This window comes from Anoplopoma fimbria, chromosome 2, assembly GCF_027596085.1.
Source record: "Anoplopoma fimbria isolate UVic2021 breed Golden Eagle Sablefish chromosome 2, Afim_UVic_2022, whole genome shotgun sequence".
NCBI lineage: Eukaryota > Metazoa > Chordata > Actinopteri > Perciformes > Anoplopomatidae > Anoplopoma > Anoplopoma fimbria.
This window is the reverse complement of record NC_072450.1, coordinates 32,841,168-32,864,614: the sequence shown is the minus strand read 5'-3', so window position 1 is coordinate 32,864,614 and position 23,447 is coordinate 32,841,168. Positions and strand designations below refer to the sequence as shown.

The 23,447-nt window shown below is 41.0% G+C and overlaps 1 protein-coding gene across 1 annotated transcript in view; it reads right to left on the bottom strand.

Annotated features, from left to right (window-relative positions):
- Positions 1–2,000: 2,000 nt before the first annotated feature.
- Positions 2,001–23,447, bottom strand: part of il16 (interleukin 16) — a 38,064-nt gene continuing 16,617 nt past the window's right edge. Inside the window, 21 exon segments of the mRNA XM_054615364.1 lie at positions 2,001–2,578; positions 2,906–3,099; positions 3,172–3,383; positions 5,360–5,461; positions 6,767–6,904; positions 6,906–6,936; positions 7,180–7,310; positions 8,329–9,464; positions 10,478–10,565; positions 12,502–12,654; positions 13,204–13,341; positions 13,474–13,712; positions 14,380–14,467; positions 16,180–16,312; positions 17,178–17,295; positions 18,390–18,639; positions 19,307–19,380; positions 20,558–20,672; positions 21,285–21,395; positions 21,781–21,929; positions 23,290–23,395. Coding sequence (XP_054471339.1) covers positions 2,337–2,578; positions 2,906–3,099; positions 3,172–3,383; positions 5,360–5,461; positions 6,767–6,904; positions 6,906–6,936; positions 7,180–7,310; positions 8,329–9,464; positions 10,478–10,565; positions 12,502–12,654; positions 13,204–13,341; positions 13,474–13,712; positions 14,380–14,467; positions 16,180–16,312; positions 17,178–17,295; positions 18,390–18,639; positions 19,307–19,380; positions 20,558–20,672; positions 21,285–21,395; positions 21,781–21,929; positions 23,290–23,395 — 3,948 coding nt within the window. The 3' untranslated portion in view covers positions 2,001–2,336.

Below are 23,447 nucleotides of genomic sequence, written 5' to 3'. Positions count from 1 at the left end.
CGTTTCTGCTCGGAGAAGGCTGGAACGAGGATTTGGTTGTGTAGTGAACTGTCGGTGGCCCCCGCTGTCTCCAGAGCCTTCATGTGTACGATAAGCCATACACAGAGTTATACGTGTTGAACTAGTCTTTCTTTAAGGTTCCGAGACTTACAACCTGTCACCTCTTTTAACCAGTAATATTAACGAAAGACCTCGTCATCGCATTCCACCATTTCCAGGTCACGTGTGTTTTAGGAGTTATGGCTAATGGCTCTTAAAGGCATTTTCCAAACCGTTGTGTTGTATCTCACCAGCAGCTTTTTTTATTACATTTCTAATTCCACAAGTTTTATCATTTGGAAAATACGTTTGCTGAAGAATTCCAAAAAATAAATTCTGCCCCCCTTATGTGTTTGTTAAAATGCAAGCAGCGAACATGAAACGCGCTGCTTCAGATTCTGAACCTCTACAATGACCGCGTGGTCAAAGAAGCGTGTCCACTACGGCACAAGCAGTCCCGGTTTAACCCCTTTAAACGGTTGAGTTGTTGTTGACTGTGATGAACACTAATGAGACCGATTCCTCAGAGTAAAACGTACTCCTCTGTGGACGAGATTCAGATACCAGTCCTACCTTTCTAAAGATGTGCTTTTTGCGGAAAGTTCTGGTCCAACAGTCACTTCGGTCACTTCCTGTCTCCTGCGTTACGCAACATCTTACCGACGTAACAGAACACGTGTTTTAAAAAAATAAAAATGACACGTCAGATGTTTCTAATTGCATTTTTTTTACATGTCTAGTGAGAATACATGAAAGTGTTAATCTTGTTCTGTTCTGCACCCTGTTAGTTTTGTATTTCACCAGCATTCAAACAATAAAGAACATCTTGTTGTCCACCACTTGCTCTTCTTTATGTAACGCCAACATTTTTGCACACACGTCAAGTTATTTAGAATTCTCAAGGCTGATATTTGCAGTGGTGCCTTCAAGGTATTCAGAGAAGGCCCTGCAATACTCAGATAAATAAAAAAAAACCATCTAATTAATTCTATAAATAAAATAAGATCTAAAATGACGCCGACTTGTTTCTGTTGTTTTTCGTCCACGCTTTGTGCGTTTGAGTGGTTTAATGTTTGGAGAAGAAAAAAAAAAATGCAACCAATCAGAGAGCGTATACGTTTGGAGTGACAATTTGATCAACCAAATCACATTTTGGGGTTTGTAGCCAGTGGGCGTGTCCTCTCGGAACGTTCCCGCTCCAGGGTGTTCTAGAAGAGCCGCTCGCGAAACCTAGCTTAATGCTAGTTAGCGATGGATGGACTCTGAAAATGGCAACAGGTGGAGAGGATATTATTCAATTATTAAAAGTATTTAAAAGTATACAGGAGGTCGTGGTTGAGTGAAACTTTGACATTTTTGGTCAAATTTTTGGTCAACTGGTTGAACTGGTTGAATTGGTCCAGATACGACCATGTTTCTAGTTAGTATTTAGTTTTATTTGTCGGTACAGAAGGGCCCGTTCCGATAGTTCTGATTCGCCACTGGATATCAGTGACTCTATAAACATTGTTTTGAATTGATATATTAAACGAGCCATAATAGATTAATATTTGTTTAGACATCGTGAATATATATATATATATATATATGTCGATGAATATAAATGATTGAATTTCTTTACGCATTGACATTAATATGCAAAAAAAAAATCTCCTGTGATCAAGATGTCCCATTGAATGATCATAATTTAAACTCCATAACATTGTTACGGCTGATATTGAAGGAATTGTTGAGAGGAACATAGTCTACATTCAAGATAGTGAGCAATGAGCAGCTTCCAACGAGGCCAAACAATAATAATATATCAATAACTCAATGACTTTCAACTTAACGCTCTGGGTTTGTTTTTTTTTTTTGGAAAAGTTTGGATCACGTGGGTAGGTTGCTAAGCCCCGCCCCCTAACGCTACTCCATCATCACCTGGAGACGGAAGAGACCAAAAAATAAATGGACTGTTCCTGTAAAGCCGGGTAGATCTTTATTCACTGTTACAATCATTCAAAGACATTCAGTAGCTCACGTAGCAGAGACGTGCTAATGCTAGTGACTGATATGCTAACCGTGGAGGCAATCAAACGTGGACGTAGTCTTCATCGAGAGCCAGAGTGAAGCTCTGACTGTTCTCCGTATCTGGGTTCATGGTGAAGCGAGTGGGGGTTTTTGGGAGGATGTGGGTGAATTGAATATTCCATATTTGATCATAAATGTTCTATAAATATAATAGAAATGTATTCTGAAGGCCAACATCTGTGTGCTATTGTTGTTTTTTTTTTTTTTTTATTTCTTTGGAAGAATCTTCATTTGTAAGTGTGTGTGTGTGTGTGTGTGTGTGTGTGTGTGTGTGTGTGTGTGTGTGTGTGTGTGTGTGTGTGTGTCACTCCCCCCGCCCTGCCTCCCCTGATCACCACGGTGACGGGGCCCTCAGGTAAGGCCTTGATCAGGCTCCAGGCCTCGAAGCGGGTCATGTCCTGCAGACTGACTCCCTGGACCTGCAGCAGCTCCTGTCCATGCTGCAGACCGCTATGCTCTGCTGCTCCACCTGGAACACACACACACACACACACACACACACACACACACACACACACACACACACACACACACACACACACACACACACACACACACACACACACACATCATTCAAATCTTTCTGAGTTACTTTTGTTTTTTTGGTATCGGGATCATTTGTGGTGTTAGTTGTTGTAATACTGAATTTGGCCACAAGAGGCTGAGCTGCACCACTAGCCCACGTTCTGACTGACAGTTGTGAATTACTCCATGTGCTCTAAACACACTATTACTGTCACCTTCTTTTGGAAAGAAATGCCCCCCCTTCAGTCAATAATCAGAATCACGAGTGTACCTGCAAAGATCCTGTTGATGACTAGAGGTCTGTCTCCGTGGATGGAGCCCTTTCCTCCCTCCAGAGTAAAGCCAACTCCTCCAGCTCCTTTCTCCAGCTCCACAGCTAGTGGAGCTCCCTGCTCCTCCACTGCGACACAAAACACAGCTGCCCAGATGTTAACGGGGCCCCCGCGTGAGCCACGGGACGTATGTCTGGGCTTCAGAAAAGCAAAGTGTCGGACTCACCTGCAGGGTTGGGCCCTTCGCTCCTGCAGCCGCCGCCGCCGCCGCCGCCCCTCCCCTCCGTCCTCCAACTCCTCCGCTCGCTTGCAGACGACCACCACCGCCTGCTCCAGGTCGCGGGCCTGCCGTAGAGCGGCGGTGGCGTCGGCGTGCGTGACGCCGCGCAGCGTCTGTCCGTTTATAGACAGCACCTCGTCTCCTTTCTCGATGGTGCCCTCCTGACCCGCCAGGCCGCTGGGGAACACCCTGTGGACCTGCAGCAGACAAGGAGAGGCTTTACGCTGAGAGGTCACCGCGGACCCTGGTACTGGGTCTGTATTACTTTATGTAGACCCGGAACACACAATTATAGCTTTAATAGTTTTTCTGTCTGTACATATAATATTTCAGTTATTGTGGATTTTTTTACTGTTTTTTTATTGCTTATTTATAATGCATATAATTATTTTTATCTTGTCTTTCTTCTACTTCGTCTCTTGTTTTGCACTTTACCCTACGCTGCTGTAAGCCTGCAAATGTCCCCCTCTGCGGGACTAATAAAGGATTATCTTATCTTCTCTTATCTTATCTCTTAAGAGGTGTAAGTATACAGCTCAACGAATCAGCAAATGCCACACATTTCGTCACATTTCCCCAGAGGTGTCGACATTCTTCATTTTTTTACAACCAGAAGAAAGAACATTGGCTTCACTTTTTAGAACCACATGTTGCTGCTCTGACCTCTTCTGAGAGCAGCTTTTTGGGGGGGATTCACACTCTGTCTTTAGGGGTGAAGAGGTGGAGAACTTCACACCACGGCCTTTCTGATCCTTCCTCCGCCCAATGCAGACCTCATTTCAGCAGATTTAGCTAGAAACTCCGGTATAAAGACCTTTCTGAGACTTTGGTGCGTAGTTGGATAGTGAATATTAAACGACAGTCCACTAGGTTACCATCATCATAGCCAAGCACAAAGTTTAACCTCGATAACACGATGGTAAAAAAAGCAAATGGACTGTACTTGTGTAGCTCTTTACTAGTCCTCAGCCACAGTCGCCACTATGCCCGTTGGCTTCCCAGTGAGCGCCGGCGGACGTTTTAACGTAGATTTCTGGTTCGAAAACTGGGTGATATTCAGTCTGAACCTCTAAGACCTACTTTCTTCGTCTTTTTCAACCGACTAAATTGGATAACGTGTCACAAAACGCTGATGATTTGCTCAGTTGTCGCTTAAAAGACGGACTACGCTGGTTACTGTAAACGTATTTAAGACGGTGAAACGTGGTCTACACAAAGACGCCATTTTATGTTTCATATCAAATGTTATAAATATAGAACTGTATAGACGTTGTGCTGCCAACAAGAAAATGTAAATGCATGTTAAATACGCGTGTGTGCGCTAACTGCTCGAACACGCTAACTGCTCGAACACGCTAACTGCTCGAACACGCTAACTGCGTACTTTATAAGTCATCAAACTGTCGGGTTCTATTGATGGAAAGCAAAATTAGCACCATCGGTATCATTTTATGCTGCTCACGATGCAGGCAAGGCTGCTAGCTTGTAGCGTTAGCGTGTTAGGTCGTAGCTTAGCACGTTAGCAACAGGAAACGTGTATAAGTCAGTGTTAATAACTTCTGTAGGCCTTTTCACAGCAACAATAGAAACTAGAACGCCTGCTGTTTAAGAATTTTGTGGGGGGGTTTTTGTGTCATGTTTTTCAAATAAGTTGAAAAGTGTTGCCATGACTACATATGGGGAACGGCTACATGTTTTTACTATGAGCATTTTTAGGTTTAAAAGTCGTTTAAAGATACAGTTGTGGTTAAAAAAAGACGTTAAAAAGTGAAAGTTTCTTCACCGACGTTGATTAAACATTAAACATATGTCAGCCATATTTGCAATATTTTGCCTTTCAACTGAGAAATGTGGTTTTTTTAGCACAATGTATATGAAATATGGTCTAAATGTCAAAGTTCAATCAGTGACCAAAGTCTTTCTGTTTAAATGCTCACCGGGTTTATTTCTTTATTTAGCTTATTGGTTTATTTTTTATTGAAACCTTTCTTAAACCCATTTCCTTATTAAAAAAAGAGGAATTTTTATTAATTTTGCAGATCGCTCCGTTATTATTAAGAAGGCATTTGTGTTCTGTGGTTGGGAACTGGGAACTGGGAACTCAGGCTTCTTTCAGACCAGCTGAAATCATGAGAATCAGCAGCACCACAATATATTCAACAGCGCTGCTTACTGTGAGTGCTTTGCTCTCCAGGTCAGAGCCTCCGGCGATGCTGAAGCCCAGACCAGCTCCCTCCTCTTTATGTAGAACCACAACATGGATGTCCACCAGTTGCTATGGAGAAAAGAGGCCCAGTTACTACTGCAGTGTATCTGTTCTTTACTGTCTTATTGCCACCAAGCGTCGTTCACAGCTGTACGGCCAAGGCCACGCTGGGTTCAGATGTTTTCACTACATCTAAACTTTAAAGCTGTGCAGTCTGTTTAGCTCCTCATTCTTTGATGACATTCACCTGATATCACTCATCTTTTCATTTCAACTGCTACAACCCTGACACACTGTTTAAAGAGCTAATTATTAAGAACATTCTCTTGCATGTCATATCATGAGTGGGTTTGTGTTTATATAATGTATGTCTTCTTTTGTGTGTGTATATATATATATATATATATATATATAAATGTATGTCTTCTTTAATATATATATACATATATATATAAATGTATGAATATGTATAAATGTATATGTGTTATATATATATAAAAATGTATGTCTTCATTTATATATATATATAAATGTATGAATATGTATAAATGTATATGTATTATATATATATATATATATATGTATGTCTTCATTTATATATATATATAAATGTATGAATATGTATAAATGTATATGTATTATATATATAAATGTATGTCTTCTTTGTGTGTGTGTATAACTATATATATATATATAAATACTATATATATATATATATATATATATATATAACTATATATATATAACTATATATTATATATATATATATATATATATATATATATATATATATATATATATATATATATATATATACACAGTACCAGTCAAAAGTTTGGACACACCTTCTCATTCAATGGATTTTCTTTATTTTTACGTGTTTCTACATTATTAGATTAATATTGAAGACATCCAAACTATGAAGGAACACATATGGAATTATGTGTTAAACAAACAAATGCTCAACAAACCAGAATATGTTTTATATTTTACATTCTTCAAAGTAGCTGAATGAGAAGGTGTGTCCAAACTTTTGACTGGTTCTGTATATATATATAAATGTATATGTATTATATATATATAAATGTATGTCTTCTTTAATATATATATAAATGTATGTCTTCTTTTATATATATATATATATATATATATATATATATATATATAAATATATAAATGTATGTCTTCTTTTATATATATATATAAATATATATATAAATGTATATATTATATATATATAAATGTATGTCTTCTTTATATATATATATATATATATATATATAAATGTATGTCTTCTTATATATATATATATATAAATGTATGTCTTCTTTTATATATATATATATATATATAAATATATATGTCTTACCTTACCTTCAGCGTCTCTTCGTCGAGCCCCTTGACTTCCTGGATCATCCTCTGTATTTCCTGCGAGGGGATGGCTGAGATGACGGAGTGAGCACAAGCGGAAGTGACTGCTGCCTCGTCGCGACACCCCGCCCCCCTCCTCTCGCTCGATGGTACACTCCCTCAGTGTGGCCAAGCTGAAAACACACATCCGAGATTGAGGATGTAATGTCAGTTACGCGGCGCTGAGCGCGGCATTTACCGTCTACGCTGCAATTGGTCAATTCTAAACTGTGCCACTGCTTCTCTGGTAAAACAGGAAGTGAGTTGTGTTTTTTTTCAACCTGAACCACTTCCCTATAAATACAAAAGAGGCCTGTGTGCCTTGCGGTGGTGGGTAGTCCCTGGTTAAATAATCAAGCTCTACATGTCAGTCTTACCTGACAGAGTACCCTCTGTCGGGGCCGTCCGGGGCCGGCTCAACCCGATGAGGGTTAGTGCTATCCCCAGCGGAGGAGTCCTGCGGGTTGGGGGAGTGAGGGTTTCCCTGGCGCATCAGCGCTTGTGAAACCTGGAACAAAAACAACATGGAGTAAAAAAAAAAAGAAAAGTAGTTTTTGTTATCATTTCTCAATTCAAGTATGGACATGAAGGGAACTGCTCAACCATAAGCCAAAGCGTCCACTGTTGAACATCCAGAATCCAGTTTACAGATCTGACTAGTTCACAGAATGCTTGTTTAGTCAAATCACTGATGGAAACGGAACAGTTGCAACGGAGAGCCGTGCAGACAACGTGCAACTGAATTCAAAGTTGGGCGCTTTTTATCCCATTGGCTTGTGTTGTACATTAAACCATCACATGACATGTTCAAAGTGGTTGGTTTGTATCAGTCACGTTGCGAGAATTGGACAATTTCTGTAAAACGTCTGTCAATCTCCATCTGGGACAGCTCGGTGTAAAGGAACCGTAGTGGTGTGGAACAAATAATACAAAAATACAGAATCATGTTGCAGCACGGACCGTGGCATCACCCATTGGTTGCTCGACTACGGTTTTAAAAGCCCTGAGTTCGGCATTTATCTGGTTTTTTTTGTTATACGCTAAACAAGCACAAACAAGTAAGGAAGTCCACTAATGGACGGGATGGATGGGTCAAACAATCACAGGATTTAGCATAAACATCAATCCCAAAAATAGTATTTGACTCTAATGGAGCATCGTTTACTAAATGAACATCATGCTGTGTTGAAGAAGACTTGAAACTAGAGATTGAGACCATAAACTCATGTTTACAATGTTTACTGAGGGAATAAATCAAGAGAGAAGTAGAGTCATTTTCTCATAGACTTCTATACAACCAGAGGAGTCGCCCCCTGGTGGACAGGAGAGAGAATGCAAGTTTTAAGACACACCCAGAGGTTCTGCCTGTATTTCAGTGAGCTTACTTCCCTAGATAATCTGGATTGTTGCTTTTACAACCTTGTGATTTCACCGATTGTGTTTCTTGACCCAATAGAACTACATTGAAATAATTCAAATTGAATAAATAAACTGAATTTGCCACATATGGACATGACCATAGTTACCTGGTTACTGAAGGCAAGCACTTTCCCTAAACTCTCCCCCTCCAGGCCTCTCAGAGGGTTACTGTCTGTGGGTGGAGCAGCGCTCAGAGTCGGGCTCTGCAGCGTTCCTTGGCTCTGGGCGCCGTCTTCCTCCGTCCCCTCAGGAGGACTTCCCTCCTCCACTGTGACGGATGACGCCGGGGGCAGCACCGCGCGCTCTGCGGACCCGGCGTGATCCACTGTTTCTAGCTCGGACTCCTGCTTTGTCAAAGAGACATTCCTGTCATCGTGGACTTGAGCTGAAGGAAAGTCCAGATCAGTGCTGATGGCGTCAGAAAGGGGGAGATCTGTGGGGGATTGGATGGAGGGAGGTTCATCATCATCATCATCATCAGAGGACTTGGCTGGTGTTTGACTACAAGCTTCAGAAGAGGAGAAGGTGACAGACACATGTGTGTCGTTTGTCTCCCTAACAGCTGCAGACTGCTTTTCCTGGATCTCTTCTGGGGTTTCATGGTTGCTCTTCCCATGGTCTCTACGTGAGGCAGGGGGGCTCTTGGGCGCCGTCTGCAGAGGAAGACAGGTGGAAGGGTCCACGTGCTTCCTGTTGCCCCCCTTTTCTGGACCATCTGGACTGGAAAAAGTCTCAAATGAGTGGATCTTTTGTTTGATTGACAGGTTGGCTCCAGAAGAAGAGGCAGATCTGACGGCGAAGTTTCTGCTGAAGCCCACAGCAGGCCTCTGCTCTGCAGGCCTCGCTGGGCTCTTCTTGTCCTGGTCATCGCGAATTTTCCTCAGACTCTTGCGAAACCAGACGGGCTTGGGCGCCACGGGGGGCCCCGACTTTGCTTCTGAAGGAGTTTCCGACGCGTTTCCGCGGGTCACGCTGGACGGAGGTTCTGAAGTCCCATCAGTGGCCGAGCCGTTGAGCTCGGACGCGTTCTCTTCGTCGCTCATGGCGGCGGGCTCGGTGTGGCAGTTGGCGGGCTGCGTTCGGTGGCGGTGGCGGTTGTGGATCTTGGTCTGCTCTTCAGGGGAGCTGTCTGAGAGGCGAACCCAAGGATCCTGAAGCTGTTCTTGGGCGCGCTGGTCGATACGAGCCTGCCTCCTTAGAGCTGCTCTCTTCGGCTGCGAGCAGAGCACAGCTGGTGAATCACCTGACCACCAACACAGAGGAAAGTAGGAAAGTGAAAAACACGTTCATGTCTCGAACTCAGGAATCGATATTGGTTGTGTCTTCACACTTAGAACTACACGATAGTTGTAATAGTTATCATCCAGGCCCTGCTTGTATTAATGAAGGTAAAAAAAACATCAAAAAACAATAAAAACAGGTTGTCATGGAAGTAAAACAACTTTGGTCCAACCGAAGCAAGTTATGGTCAACAATGGTCGCCAAACAATGTTGGTATTGTGCGTTTCTGAAAACCAAAGATACGTTGAACAACGACGTTTCTGAACCAGAAATATCTTCCATGAATACGTTCATATCAGCCATGTATCAAACTTTCAGGGACATGTAATATCAAGGGAGTTAACGTTGTACTACCTAGTTAAGGTAAGAAATAAATGAATGGTCTGTGTTCAAATTATAATGCAACAACATAACTTGATAATTAATAAATACCAAGCGCTGTTGGCAGACGTTCTAACAAGCGTAACAATGTTGTGTAATAGCCAACATTTACTTTTTGGTTGCACTTGTGACACACCCCCATCCCCCAAGCCTGTCTCGTTTACTTGACTCTGTTTTCTACCATTTTTCTTTCAATGTATCGGCCAATCAATATACTGCGTCACCTACTTGCTCGTTGTACTACTCCATAGTAAGACCCGTCCCTTTCACTGCAGCCTGCATCAACTACTAACTCTCACTTGCTGTGACTAAATGCAGAAATGTCCACATTCGATACATCTATGGTTTGCTGAAACGTGCAATGCCTGACGATTTGCTGTTTGCTGCAGCTCCAGTTGGGCTCCGTCATCTGATTCAATTCTAATTACTGACCCATAAAAACCCTGCCTTCGACAGGAAGTGGAACTTCAGTTGCTTTTCCACTAAAACACTGATAACCACAGCACCAAGTCGCCTCGAACTGCCCGACCAATCTGATGGTTCTAAAGTTGCATTCAGGCGCTAAAATGTAAGATGGTGGAACGCGTGTCCTACCTGTGTGCAGTCTGTCGTTGGTGCAGGCTACAGGACGAGTGAAATCTTCCTCGATCCCCTCCGACTCTTCTCTTATTCGTTCTCCTTCCTGCAACGCAAACAGGAAGTATTGTGTCACGACAGCTTCTCTTGTACCAACCACAAAGAGGTGCAACAACGCAGCCGGCTTCCGCTCAGACTTTCATCCACGCCACTGCAACTGCTTTCACAAGCCTTTCATTGAGTTAGCAAGCATGCCTATAAAGTAATGAACAAGCGTGATGCATACAGGCGGCAGTCAAACTGAGCTTTTTTGAGGAAGGGGGAGGCCTCGTCCAATGAGATGGGGCGGTTTAGTGAAGGTGGGGTTGTTACAACAGAGCACTATTCACAGTTTTGATGTGAATAGTGCCAAAGACTACCATTTGTAAACTATCTAAGTGACCAGATGCCACTAAGGTGAAGCGAGAATATTTTTATTGGTCATTTACATGAAGCAACCCCTTTTTTTTTTTTTATGAATTTGATGGAAAAATAAAAGCTACAAATATAATTGCATTAAAGCAGCTAAAGTGAAATCTCCCTGTTAGAACACACTTACAATGCTGCAACACTGAAACAATTGGCTCCTCCCCAATTTGGCCACATGACATGCATCGCTTTCATGCACCCCTCACCGCTGTCATGCACACAGACGTGTAAAATCATGCACCATAAGCATGACTGGAGCTTAAGATTGGTATTTCAGGCACTGTATTAATTTCAACACCTGAGCATTCAAAGCCAGAGATGCATACACACTTATACTACACGGCCAATGGTGTATATATATGTACACGTTAACAACGCCAATTCGTTTTTTTATAATGTTGATCATTAGTTCAGTTGTCCAACGTTAAATTATACTTGGTCAGCAAAATGTGTTCTACACGAAGATGTAGTTTCTAAGCATTAAAAAATGTATTGTAAAATGGCATAAATATGGAACTATATAAACATTGTGCTGCCAGAAAGACATAAAAAAAAAAGAGTGCGCTTCAGACTGCATATGACCAGTTTTACTAGAAATCCTTGTTGAACTCCTGGTTGGTGCTCACTGAGAGCCCTTAGGTTCTTGTATAGAATAGTAAGTAAGTAATATTAAGTTTTCCAAATGGCTTATAACTGATTTACCCGTTTTTAAAGCCCATTCATTAACCTTTAAAAAGGGGGCGCTTTATTAAAGCGGTGCAGTTTAACACTCACACGCTAAGCTGACGGCGTTACTTGTCATTAAATCATAAAAAGCCAAAAGGTGTTCAGCATACAATCAGCAGCAAAACACTGGAAGCCACATCACTTCACATACATTCCTTAAGAGTAACCTCAGGATCTTTCTCAAGGCCTTGTACAGACTGCTGAAGAACTGCCGGCAGTGGGAGGAGAGTACATTGATGGAAACATGATTAATATAGGGGGGGGCAGTACATACAGAGAAAGTAGCAGTCTCTCAGCGTGGACATGATAACACAGACTGTGATGCACATCCTGTTGTGGTCACTGTACCGAGATACTGTCTGATAAAACAGATGAGCTTTATGAGCAGCACCTCTCAACAGCTCTCCAATCCAACAGATTTATATTTGAGAGCGATGGAAGGGTAATTGCGATGTGTGTATATATATATATTCTTCAAACGTTGTGTACATCTCGACACTGAAATGGCAAACGTTCGAATAACACAAGAGTTCTGGAGATTTCTGACAGATTCAGACGAAGGATATTTTCAAATCTAATATTTCATTTCTCTGACTTTGCCAGATGGCTGCATCCATGCATACATGTCAGATCAGCAAGTTGCTAGCTAGTAATAATGGATGAAAACAAGGCAAATGACCATATTTACCCTCAAAGCAAAGCCTGACAGGTCAAGGGACAATTGCAAATGTGTGGCATAGTAGATAAATGTATACTCGTATTAAAATGAAAGTTTTTAAACAAAAAGAAATCATCGAGATGAAAATACTAGCAAATATACTCAAAGTGAAACCGTATTCAGAGTGTACCTGGCAGCTGGTGTGCGATGAGGACTCCAGTCCTCCATCTCTAACTGGGGATCCTCTGCTGGAGCCGCTGGAGTCTCCATTATAGCCCTCCTCACTGGTCACATCCTGAGGCCAGCAGTTCCGGCGTTGAGCAGCACGCACCCTACAGGTGGACTACAGAAACAGCAGCTGCGTTACAGGCATTGAAAGGTGACATTAAACATGGAGTGTCTGGTCAGGAATTTGACTTTAAAACATTCAAAAGAATGTGAAAAAAGAGGATAGTGCAAACGAGAGACATAGTACATAAAAAAAAAAACAATAAGTATTATAAATAAGCAAATGAGCTATATTAAAAACAGTTAAAAAAACACAGTAAAGAAGAGTAGAGAATCCACAGTAACTGAAATATTATATATATACAGACAGAAACTATTATACATATTGTATTGCACAGTGTATTGGTGTCATGTGGTCTACTGGGAGCAGAGCTGGTTGTGCAGCCTGACAGCAGCAGGATAGAAAAGTGACTTTAACTGTATAGTGACAATTTGTGTATTCCCAGGAGCAGTGTGAATGGGTATATATATCGACTGACAAGACTATTCATCTGGAATTTGATTGACATGCTACTGGAGATAGACGGACGGACAAACGGACGGATGGGTGGAGGCATGGGTGGAGGCATGGGTGGATGGGTGGAGGCATGGGTGGATGGGCTACCTTGTAGCCCCTTGAGGACGGATCCAGGGCCTGCTGACTGGACGGGTTGGCAGCAGCAGAGTTGTAGGGGAGGTTATAGTCTTCATCGGGGTACACGGGCACTGACAGTCTGTTGTCAGACCACGTCTCCCTCATAGACTACACAACAAGAACGGGACAAGACAAGACGAGAGAACCTCCACATCAAAATATGACATTGCTTTCATTTTCATAGATTTACCAGAAACAAACTGCATTTGGAGCCGTCTCCACGCAACCCGCAGCAGTTACCTTTGTCGTGTCGAGGCTGTGGACGCGGGCCGACGGGTTATGGTGGGTGTTGTGAAGGCCGTGTGTGGCGGGGCAGTGGTTGTGGTGGTGGTGGAGGTGGTGGTGGCCGTTGGTGTTGTCGCTGCAGGAGCGGGTCATGGTCTTCTGCGCCCGTCGAGCCGCCACCTGACTGAAACTCCTCTCCAGACAACGTTCACATCTGTGCCGGCTGTGAGAGCACGCCTCAGGTCGACGCAGCCCTGGGACCAGAGAGAGAAATAATATATTCACATAATAACATAACGTTATAATAAAGTTATGATGAAGACTAGAAACCAACTCCGTGGAAAATGTGCGCGAGGTTGATTCATTTGGAAATAGACACGTTTCTTGCTTTAACTTCTGATTCAAAATGAAGGCTCCATTCATGGCGTCAACTACTGTCCTCCCCAAAAACAGGAAGAAGATAGTGCTTTTGTTTTTTCCTGGTCGCTATTGGTAACCATGCCCCAGTTACCAAAGGCTTTCGACGTGACTTCCAAAGTTCTCAACGTCTCGGTTTCTGCTGGATCGATGTTGACCATTTTTCAACCCGTCTTTTGTTTGTTGACCTACTTTATGAAAGTAATAGTATTGTATAATAAGTGCAAGAGTTATTACTAAGGAAAAGCACCCATCTGCAAAGAAGTATGCACAATTTCACGTTCAAAATCTCTCTATAGGGTGTAAGCTGTAATCACATAAAGTTTGGCATATGTTGTTACAGGTAGCATAAACAATTTAAATCACAGCTGAGCTAAAAAAAAAGAAATGGAAGAAAGCTAAGACGTGTGCAAGGCAGCAGGAGTAAGACCAATACAACATGGGGAGATCTGACAAAGCCCAACCATGATCCTATGTGACTGTGGGGGGAAATGAACATTTCACCATCAATGCTCCACTGGCTCTTGTCCTTTCTCAGCTTGCTGTTTTCCACTGCCTGAGCGATAGCATCGTTGAGCTGCTGCTCTGATACCTGTGACACACGGAAGATCGGAATGAATTCAAGTCACCGTGATGAAAAGGTCCTGACGCTCACAAACATTTTGAAGGGAGACACATCTTCCAGGTTCATCGTCGTATTTCGATTTTCTACTAGAACGTGTTGACATGCTTTCATTTTCTCATAGAAGACACACAGCGTCTTCCTGCCTGTCAATGGACAAAATCACTTTTGAAAGGTAAGAAAGTTCTTTGATTCTATATGGGAACTATTCATTCACTTTATGGGATATATTGATATGTGTGGAGCACTTCTGAGGCTGAGGACATGAGAAGTGTTTCAGTGAGGAGAGGTCTGGATACAAACAGGGAGAAGAATAGTCCTTTTTCTTTATACATCTGTTTAAACAGATCATTTTACTTTAAACCTTTAAACCTGTCTTTTTCTACCATTTGTAAGAAAAATATATATATTTCTGCAGTTATGTTTTGTCAATTATGCTTTTTTAATCGCCCTGACGCCTTGTATTTTTGTCTAACTATTGTTAAAAACCAATAAAGCAGTGGCACTTTAAGGAACTAGATATTAGAGTGTGAAAGGCAGCAGAGAGCTAAAACAGGACTTCCTTTCCCCCAAATGTATCTTCTCAGGCCAGAGAGAGAGAGAGAGCGGCACAGGAACTCTCATTTCACAGAATAAATCTATTTTGTATTGTTCCTTTTAAAAGGTGATACCTACAGTTGGAGGAAAACACACGTTAGGCTAGTGGGTCTGTGGATTCTTGGTGTTTTATTGAAGAGGACTTCACATTCTACACCACACTTCAGCCTTCGTTTACACACGCACACACAAAAAAACCCAGTGTGTTATATACACATATATATTCATGTAAAAGGTCCGTAGAGTGTAAAACCTGAAGTCCACGTCTAAAAGGAGTTACCCTCCCCCTCAGAAGCGCCTGAGCTGCCTGAAACGGCTCCATTGAATTATCTCCTTCACTTCTGTAACTTTATGAGGTCACAATGTAACTTTATGAGCTCATAATATAACTTTATGAGGTCAAAACCAGATCATTCAAATAAAAGGTTGTTTTTGTGATAACTAGCAGATTTTAGTATGCCTTGTAAAACCGAGAGGCCCAGGGAGAAGACTTGTGCAAAACACAGTGTGAAACAAAGCACTAATCACGAAGATAATACATTATATTTATATATATATATATATATATATATATATATATATATCTGCTGTTTAATATAGAATTAAACAGCAGAACCTGGGCTACAAGAATATATACGCCATTTTTACATGCTCCAAACACCAACTAAATGACTTCAAAATCCATATAGCGCCACTTAGTCAACCCACTCGCCACATTCCTGCCTCTACCACTATGGCACTTTATGCAGTACACACAAACAATATCTCAAAAGAAAGCAGACAGTCCACAGATTCCGGACATATACATCTAATCCCTCGACATCAAACCATCAGCGAGATGTGAGCCAAAGAACACCAACAACAGAAATCGCTTCATCTAACGATAGTTGTAAATGTTCTCTTATCTTAGGTTTATTTTACCGGTGAATCGGTGTGTTTTTTAAGGGGTTAAATAAAAAGTAGAGCACAGTTCCCCTCAGTACAGCTTCACATTGATTTAGATTCAGTCTTGCGCGACAGACACACACACACTCAGTCGAGTTATATTTAGGCTAGGTGAAGGTAAAGGAGGCGGAGGCGCGTACTTTGGGGTCGGGGTGTCGGCTGATGATGACGTGGACTGGGCCCGGTGTGCACTGGCTCAGCACTGTGTAGACGTCATTCAGCACCATGTTGTAAACCACGGTGCCGTCGATCTCCATGATCTCATCCCCACATCTGGAAGGAGGGAGGGAGGGAGGGGGGGGGAGTTCAGGAAAAAGGGTTGAAAGAAGCAGAAAAAGAACAGCTAACTGTGTGTACACAGTGCACACGGTGTTAACCTGTTAGGCACAGAATATTTGCCAAATTATATATATATATATATATATATATACAGTACATCATGTAAAAATATACTCCTAATTGAATTAAAGTCACACAAAACAAGAAAAAACAAAAAAGATTCTGCACTTCAGTATCGGGTAATATTCTAAGCCCGCCCACTTTTGAGTGGTCCAATCAAATGCAAAGGATTGTAGTCCACGCACACATTTTCCTTTTCACTCGGAACTGAAGAACCCGGTTAAAAAGTAACCTACGTTGTAATAAAAAAATTTTTAAGATTAATAGTTATGTTGATAAAAAAAGATAAACATTAGGTCTTGTTAAACGCACGGTTAAGAAAGCAATTTCATACGAAGTTTAGGGATGGTTCCTAAATAGATTAAAACTGTAGAGTATAATGAATAAGTTTGAAAGGTACAGATGTATACTTTTATTTTTGTTTTACTTTGAAGAGTTATATCATAGTAACTCTAACTGAAGGGAATTATTGTTGAAACTCGTGTTATCTTAAGCAATTGTGAAGTGATTGAGACTGAATGTTTTTTATTTACTTGTTTTAAAATCCGCCAAGTTAAATCATTGAAATGTTATATTTCTAAAATGTGATTGACAGTGTGGAGTTTGGTCATTTTCTTAGATAGAGGTGTCTGAAGGTAAATTGTTTGCATACACATTACAGGTTAATAATAATAGCGACACATTGCATTCAAGGTTAATATAGAAAGTCAAGGCTGTAGAGGTAGTGGGGTAGGCTTACTGCAGTCTACCATCCATGTGGGCCACAGATCCTGGAGACAGGGTGTGGATGTAGATCCCCGGGCAGCCGTCACCAGACGGAACACAGCACAGTCCGATACCCAGACCAACACCAGCCTCTGGGAAATGGCATGAATATAAACTTTTATTACGATATGATTTATTATAATACTGTCTATAATTAAAGGTTTCATTTCAAAAGGAGTTTTTAGCATTTAGCAACCCAACAAACCACAGCAGAGCCATGGAAATCTGTCTGTAAAATGTGGAAAAACAACAAAGACTAATGGCCCTCATAAGCTAACCAGAGCCCGGATGGATGTCTAATAATAGAACATAATTGGTTTTACCGCTACATGTCAGTTTACCACCGTGAGGAGTGTGAGGACGTTTGGGAAGACGAAATCACAACCTGGGAGTTTGGTGTGTGGTTGTTTACCTGGGTGGTATAACCAAAAGATTCTATTGGTTTAATTATGGCAAATGTAGGATCCATCTTTTGACCATTTTTTTTTTTTAAATCTTAAAATTGCTTATGTTGTCAGCAGTAACAAAAAACAAAAGCTGCAATAATAAACCGACAGAATGTCCTCATTATTATTATCAGATGATTTTTTTTTTTACATTCAGAAAGAAAAATGACTTTGAGGAGAGCATATTAATTGTTTTTGTATGTTTTGTAGGTTTAGCATTTAGAATAATCCTAGAAATCCTTGTTGATCTCATTTATTTATATAAATCTATTTATAGGATATTAGTATGTAGTTATTTTATGCATAAGTAATGTTTAATTATTCTAGATGTTTGCTTATTTAGGTTAGATTGTTTGATTTATTAAGATAGCTTTTCTATTGATGGTCATTCGTTTAGTTTAATAATGTTTCTGTTGTTATAGGACCAGCATGCAACGGGGTGGGCCTATAGTTTTTTTACCAGCACATGAGAGTCAGCTTGTTTTGTTGGACCAAATAAATCATCAGCAACACGGAATTCTGTTTGGACATTAACTTATTTTGCCTGCGAAAAACCACAAACCCCCATGGTGCATCAGTGGCCCTTTGATTTAAGTTTGTTTTGGGATTTTTCGGACAATCGGCCACTACAACATGTGTTAAATCTGTGTTTATTGTTTTGAGAAATTCCAAAATGAATATACGATAATGCACTATAATTCAAACGAAGTTAAAAAACGGGCCTATTTCTTCGGTCTGACCTTTCTGCAGGATGATCTCCATCATGATGCGGTCTCCGGGCTTAGCAGGCTGACCCGGGACACTCCGTGTGTTACTGCAGCCGCTGTTCAGGTAGTTGTAGTCCCCCATGTCAGCGCTGGCCCTGGCCATGCCTGTGGTGGAGCTGAGGGAGCGTGACCTGCACAGCTGAGCTGCCTGAGCCTGACCACACAGGGCCCCCACACGCAGGCTGGTCCTCACCACCACAGTCAGCAGGCCCTTTCGGATTTGCTGCACAAAGACATCGAATATTCAAAAATTCCAGAAAGTTGATGATGTAATCTGTAAGAATAGTCTTTTTAAATAAACAAAGTTATTTTAGTATTTAAACGGAAAGACATTTTAAACCAAATTCATATTTCTTAAGACAATAATTATTGGTAAATCCTCTCGTGAACACTTTAAATAGCGTCTTTAAGGGAGGAATATGCTGTCACTACTTCACCACCCAACTAGGTACTCAAGTAAAGAAGGATCAAACGTTAAAGAACACTGACTGACTGGAAAAGTGCTCTTTCATTTCAGCACAGAGCCATCCGTTTGTTTACCACATAATTCCACATGTGTTCCTTCATAGTTTGGATGTCTTCAATATTAATCTACAATGTAGAACAAAATAAAAAATAAAGAAAAACCATTGAATGAGAAGGTGTGTCCAAACTTTTGACTGGTACTGTACATGCACACACTCTTATACTGTATATGTTGTTAAGCCGTGGCGGAAGAAGTATTTAGATGCCTTATTTAAGTCAATGTAGTAATACCTCAGTGTAAAAATAGTCTGTTACAAGTAAAAGTACTGTATTCAAAATATTGATTGAGTAAAAGTACATACATAATACCAGAAAAATGAAATGAAAATATTACTGTTCTTAGGATCAGAATGTAGCAGGCTTACTTTGAACTTGTGCAGGGCTTCATCATGAGTCAGCCCATGAAGTGACTCTCCATTCAGCTCCAGGATCTCATCACCTGTGCAGACACACAAACAGAAGATCATTAAAGGCTGTACAACTACTCAGAGACATGAAAAATGACACAGTTTAGAAATCTGAAATAGATAAGACTTATGGAAAAGAGATCCCATCATTTCTAACACATTTATACAGACTCTAAATCTCTCTTTTATTACACCTCAGCTAACATCTGGTTACCTTTCAGCTGGCATTTCCTCTATTCTGGTGATCCATATTCTAAGTCAGATCTAAATAGTTTTCTCTCCTGTGTTAACCATTAAGAACATGTGAAAAAAATGGATAATCTTTCTAAGTTTCTTAAACAGGCCTTATTATGCTATTTTCCGGGTGCATATTTTTATCTCACGTTACAGTTACAACATGTTTACATGCGTTAATGCCCATAATCCTCCTTGTTTTTCTCATCATTCTGTCCTGCAGCACCTCTTCTCACCCTCTCTCTGAAACGCTCCGTTGTAGCTCTTGCTCCTCCCCCCAGAAAGCAAAGTCTGCTCTGATTGGTCAACGGTTCACATTTCAAAAAACTCTTCCTCCAGAGCTTCAGCTCCGTCTCTCTCTTTATTTGTTTGAGGGCCAAACTAGCCGGAAGGAGTTTTACGTCACTTCTGTAACATTGTGACCTCATAAAGTTACATTATGACCTCATAAAGTTACATTGTGACCTCATAAAGTTACAGAAGTGAAGGAGAGAATTCAATGGAGCCGTTTCAGGCAGCTCAGGCGCTTCTGAGGGGGAGGGTAACTCCTTTTAGACGTGGACTTCAGGTTTTACACTCTACGGACCTTTTACATGAATATATATGTGTATATAACACACTGAAGAAGAGGGGGAAAGTGGAAAAGCATAATAGGACCACTTTAAATTTTTTATTTTGAAGTGTTAGTTAATGTAATACTCAATTTGGTCAGAAGAGGCTGAAGAGCATCACTGTCCCACGTTCTACAGAGGACTAAAAGCATTTGTGCTTTCTTCACAGTGAGCTTTAATTCCTCCATGCACTCGTAGGGCTCCCCTAGTTCTGTAAAATAAGTGAAAAGAAGTAGGTGCTCTACAATAATTAGTAATATAGAGCAGCCGGGTGACAATTGTATACAAAAATACTGTGACAAATCACACAAACACTTGTCCTAAAGTGAGTGTGGAGCTTCATGGACAGAACGTTGCCCCTCACCCTCCTGCAGCCTTCCATCAGCAGCTGCTGCCCCTCCAGGGAAGATGGTCTTCACATAGATCCCCATGGGTCCATACATGCTGTCCCTCCCACCCACGATACTGAAGCCCAGACCCTGGGAACAGCAGCAGAACTATTATTAATAGCATTAGCAACCATGGAATCATGATCATATCAGCAGGAACAGTTTCACATTTTCACCAATACTGGTACGTAACAGATAACAGAAGTAAACTAAGAGAAAGCTAGTTGAGAGTGGAAGTTCATTCTTGACCTGGGAACAGTAGATTATGTGAAGAACAGAAGATGATGGAAGAGTTTGCTCACATCACACTAAGCAGTGTGAAGACATTTCAGTTGTTCAGACAGCCTCCTTTAAGAGCTGCAGCGACACATTGAACTATTAAAAAAACTAAATAAAAGGCACTATTTGCATCCAACACAACTAATTACAGTCAAAGTGTTTTGCTGAACCAAGAGAAACGAAGAGCATGTAATGAATAATAAATAAATGTGAAATTGCACATGAAGAAGGGGTGGGTAAAGTATCTGCAGTTAACTTTCTGAAGACCAGTAAGAAGTAGATCATACATGTTGAAGAGCAGATGGGAGAGAAGAACGTTCGCTCACAATATGAAAGGAAATTCAGGGATGAGCTAAAGCGACAGTGGTGGTGGAGGAGGAGGTGGTGGAGGAGGTGGAGGAGGAGGAGGTGGAGGGCTCCTACCTTGCCATGGCCCTTCATCAGCACAACATTGCAGATTATGAAGGCTTGCATGTTGCTGCAGGAGTGTAGTAGCTGGGCAGAGCTGAGAGAGCGGGAGGAACGTTGAACAGGCTGAATGACACACACACACACACACACACACACACACACACACACACACACACACACACACACACACACACACACACACACACACACACACACACACACACACACACAGAGTTACACTACAGAGTATAGATCATAAATCAGCTTTAGCTAGTCAAGTGTACTCATTTCACCAAACTAAAATGGCCGTATATATATATATATATATATATATATATATATATATATATATATATATATATATATCTAAAACTTAGTTTGTCTCAGTTTAGGCATTGATTTTCTGAATCTGCCTTCATTTTAACCTTTGCTGTCTTTGTTTTCTTTACAGGAAGAGCAGAAGTGATCTGTCATGCAGCCTGTGAAGAATATCAGAATAATGAAATACCTGTGCGGCGTTGTGAGGAAACTCCAGCTGCTGGGACAGGGACTTCCTGTTTCCATAGAAACCAGCACTCCCATGAGGATGAGAGGTGTACAGGTCCGGGGTCTTCATGATGATGCTCTCCAGATCCCCGATCCAGTAAGGATGAACACCTGGTCATACACATCAGGTTTAAGGTCAATTCAATGATTAGTGAGCGAAGAGGAGGAGTCAGCTTTTTATTATTATACTCAAGCGGTTCTGCTGATACTGATATGACCTTATGAGTGTGTGTGTGTGTGTGTGTGTGTGTGTGTGTGTGTGTGTGTGTGTGTGTGTGTGTGTGTGTGTGTGTGTCGTCATGTTCGACTGGTCAAACCACTCAACCGCTCTAAACACTGAGCCACAGTCGCTGATATATATTGGATTACAGTGTAGAGGGTTTTTTTTTCCCTGAGAACTGATGGTATATGTTATACTTTGTATCATGATAAATATACACTGACGTTTACAATCCGTTTATCCCAATCTCACACCGTCGGAACTGTAAGTGCATGCATTTCTCACAATTAGGACCACATTTCCCATAAGCGGTGTGGCTTCCTGGTTCTGAAAGGATATTACTCCCTGGCCTCACACCTCCCTGAAGACAATAAACATATTAGAAGCCATTTCCCCATCACCGTGTCTCTCTTTCCATCATCTGTCTTTACTTTACACTCTAAAAGCTTCAGCCGCTCATCTGGACAGAACAGCAGCCTCCTCCTGTTGCTGCAGCCTCCCACTAAGATCAGACCGGCTCACAGTCAAGTTTATGCGAGCGTGGCTCAGTGGTAGAGCGGGTCGCCATTCAATCAGAGGATTGGCGGTACGAGCCCCCTGCTCCTCTGCTCCATATCGATGTGTCCTAGGCACTTAATTTGTCCTGCATGCTGTTCCTCCTGTATATGAATGGACATGAATGTTAGATAGAGTCCTGGTGGACAGGTAGCCCCTGTCATCAGTGTATGAATGGGTGTGAATGGTGACTTTTAAATCACTTCTTGAAACACATTTTTACAGAATGGCTTTTATGTGATGTCGTCGTTTTAATGTTTCATTTGGTTTTACTATTTTATCTTATATTCGTTTACTATATTTTATTTATTTTATTTTATTTATTTATTTTATTTATTTATTTTATTTATTTTATTTATTTTATTTATTTTATTTATTTTATTTATTTTATTTATTTTATTTTGTTCGTTTATTCGATTGTCACTTGTTATTTCATTTTGTTTCTTTGCTTAGTTTTATCCAAACGATTGTTCTTAATGTTTCTTCTTTGCTGGTTTGTCTATCGAAGCACTTTGTTAACCTTGTTTTTAAAAGGTGCTATATAAATTAAGTTTTATTATTATTATTATTAATATTATGTAGTGTTAAAGAGCTTTGTGTGGTAGGAAGAATAGAAAAGAGATATACAAGTACAGTGCATTTAGTATTTAATGGTGATTGTTAATATTACTATGAGTGAATATGAATGATACACACTGGTTGAGTTGGAGCGAGTCCTTGTTGTGGCCGTCTGTCCTGGTGGACTCTGCTCAGACTGCTCTGTGTCCCAGCTCCTCTCTTCATTCACCTCTGGGATGGGGAACTACACACACACACACACACACACACACACACACACACACACACACACACAC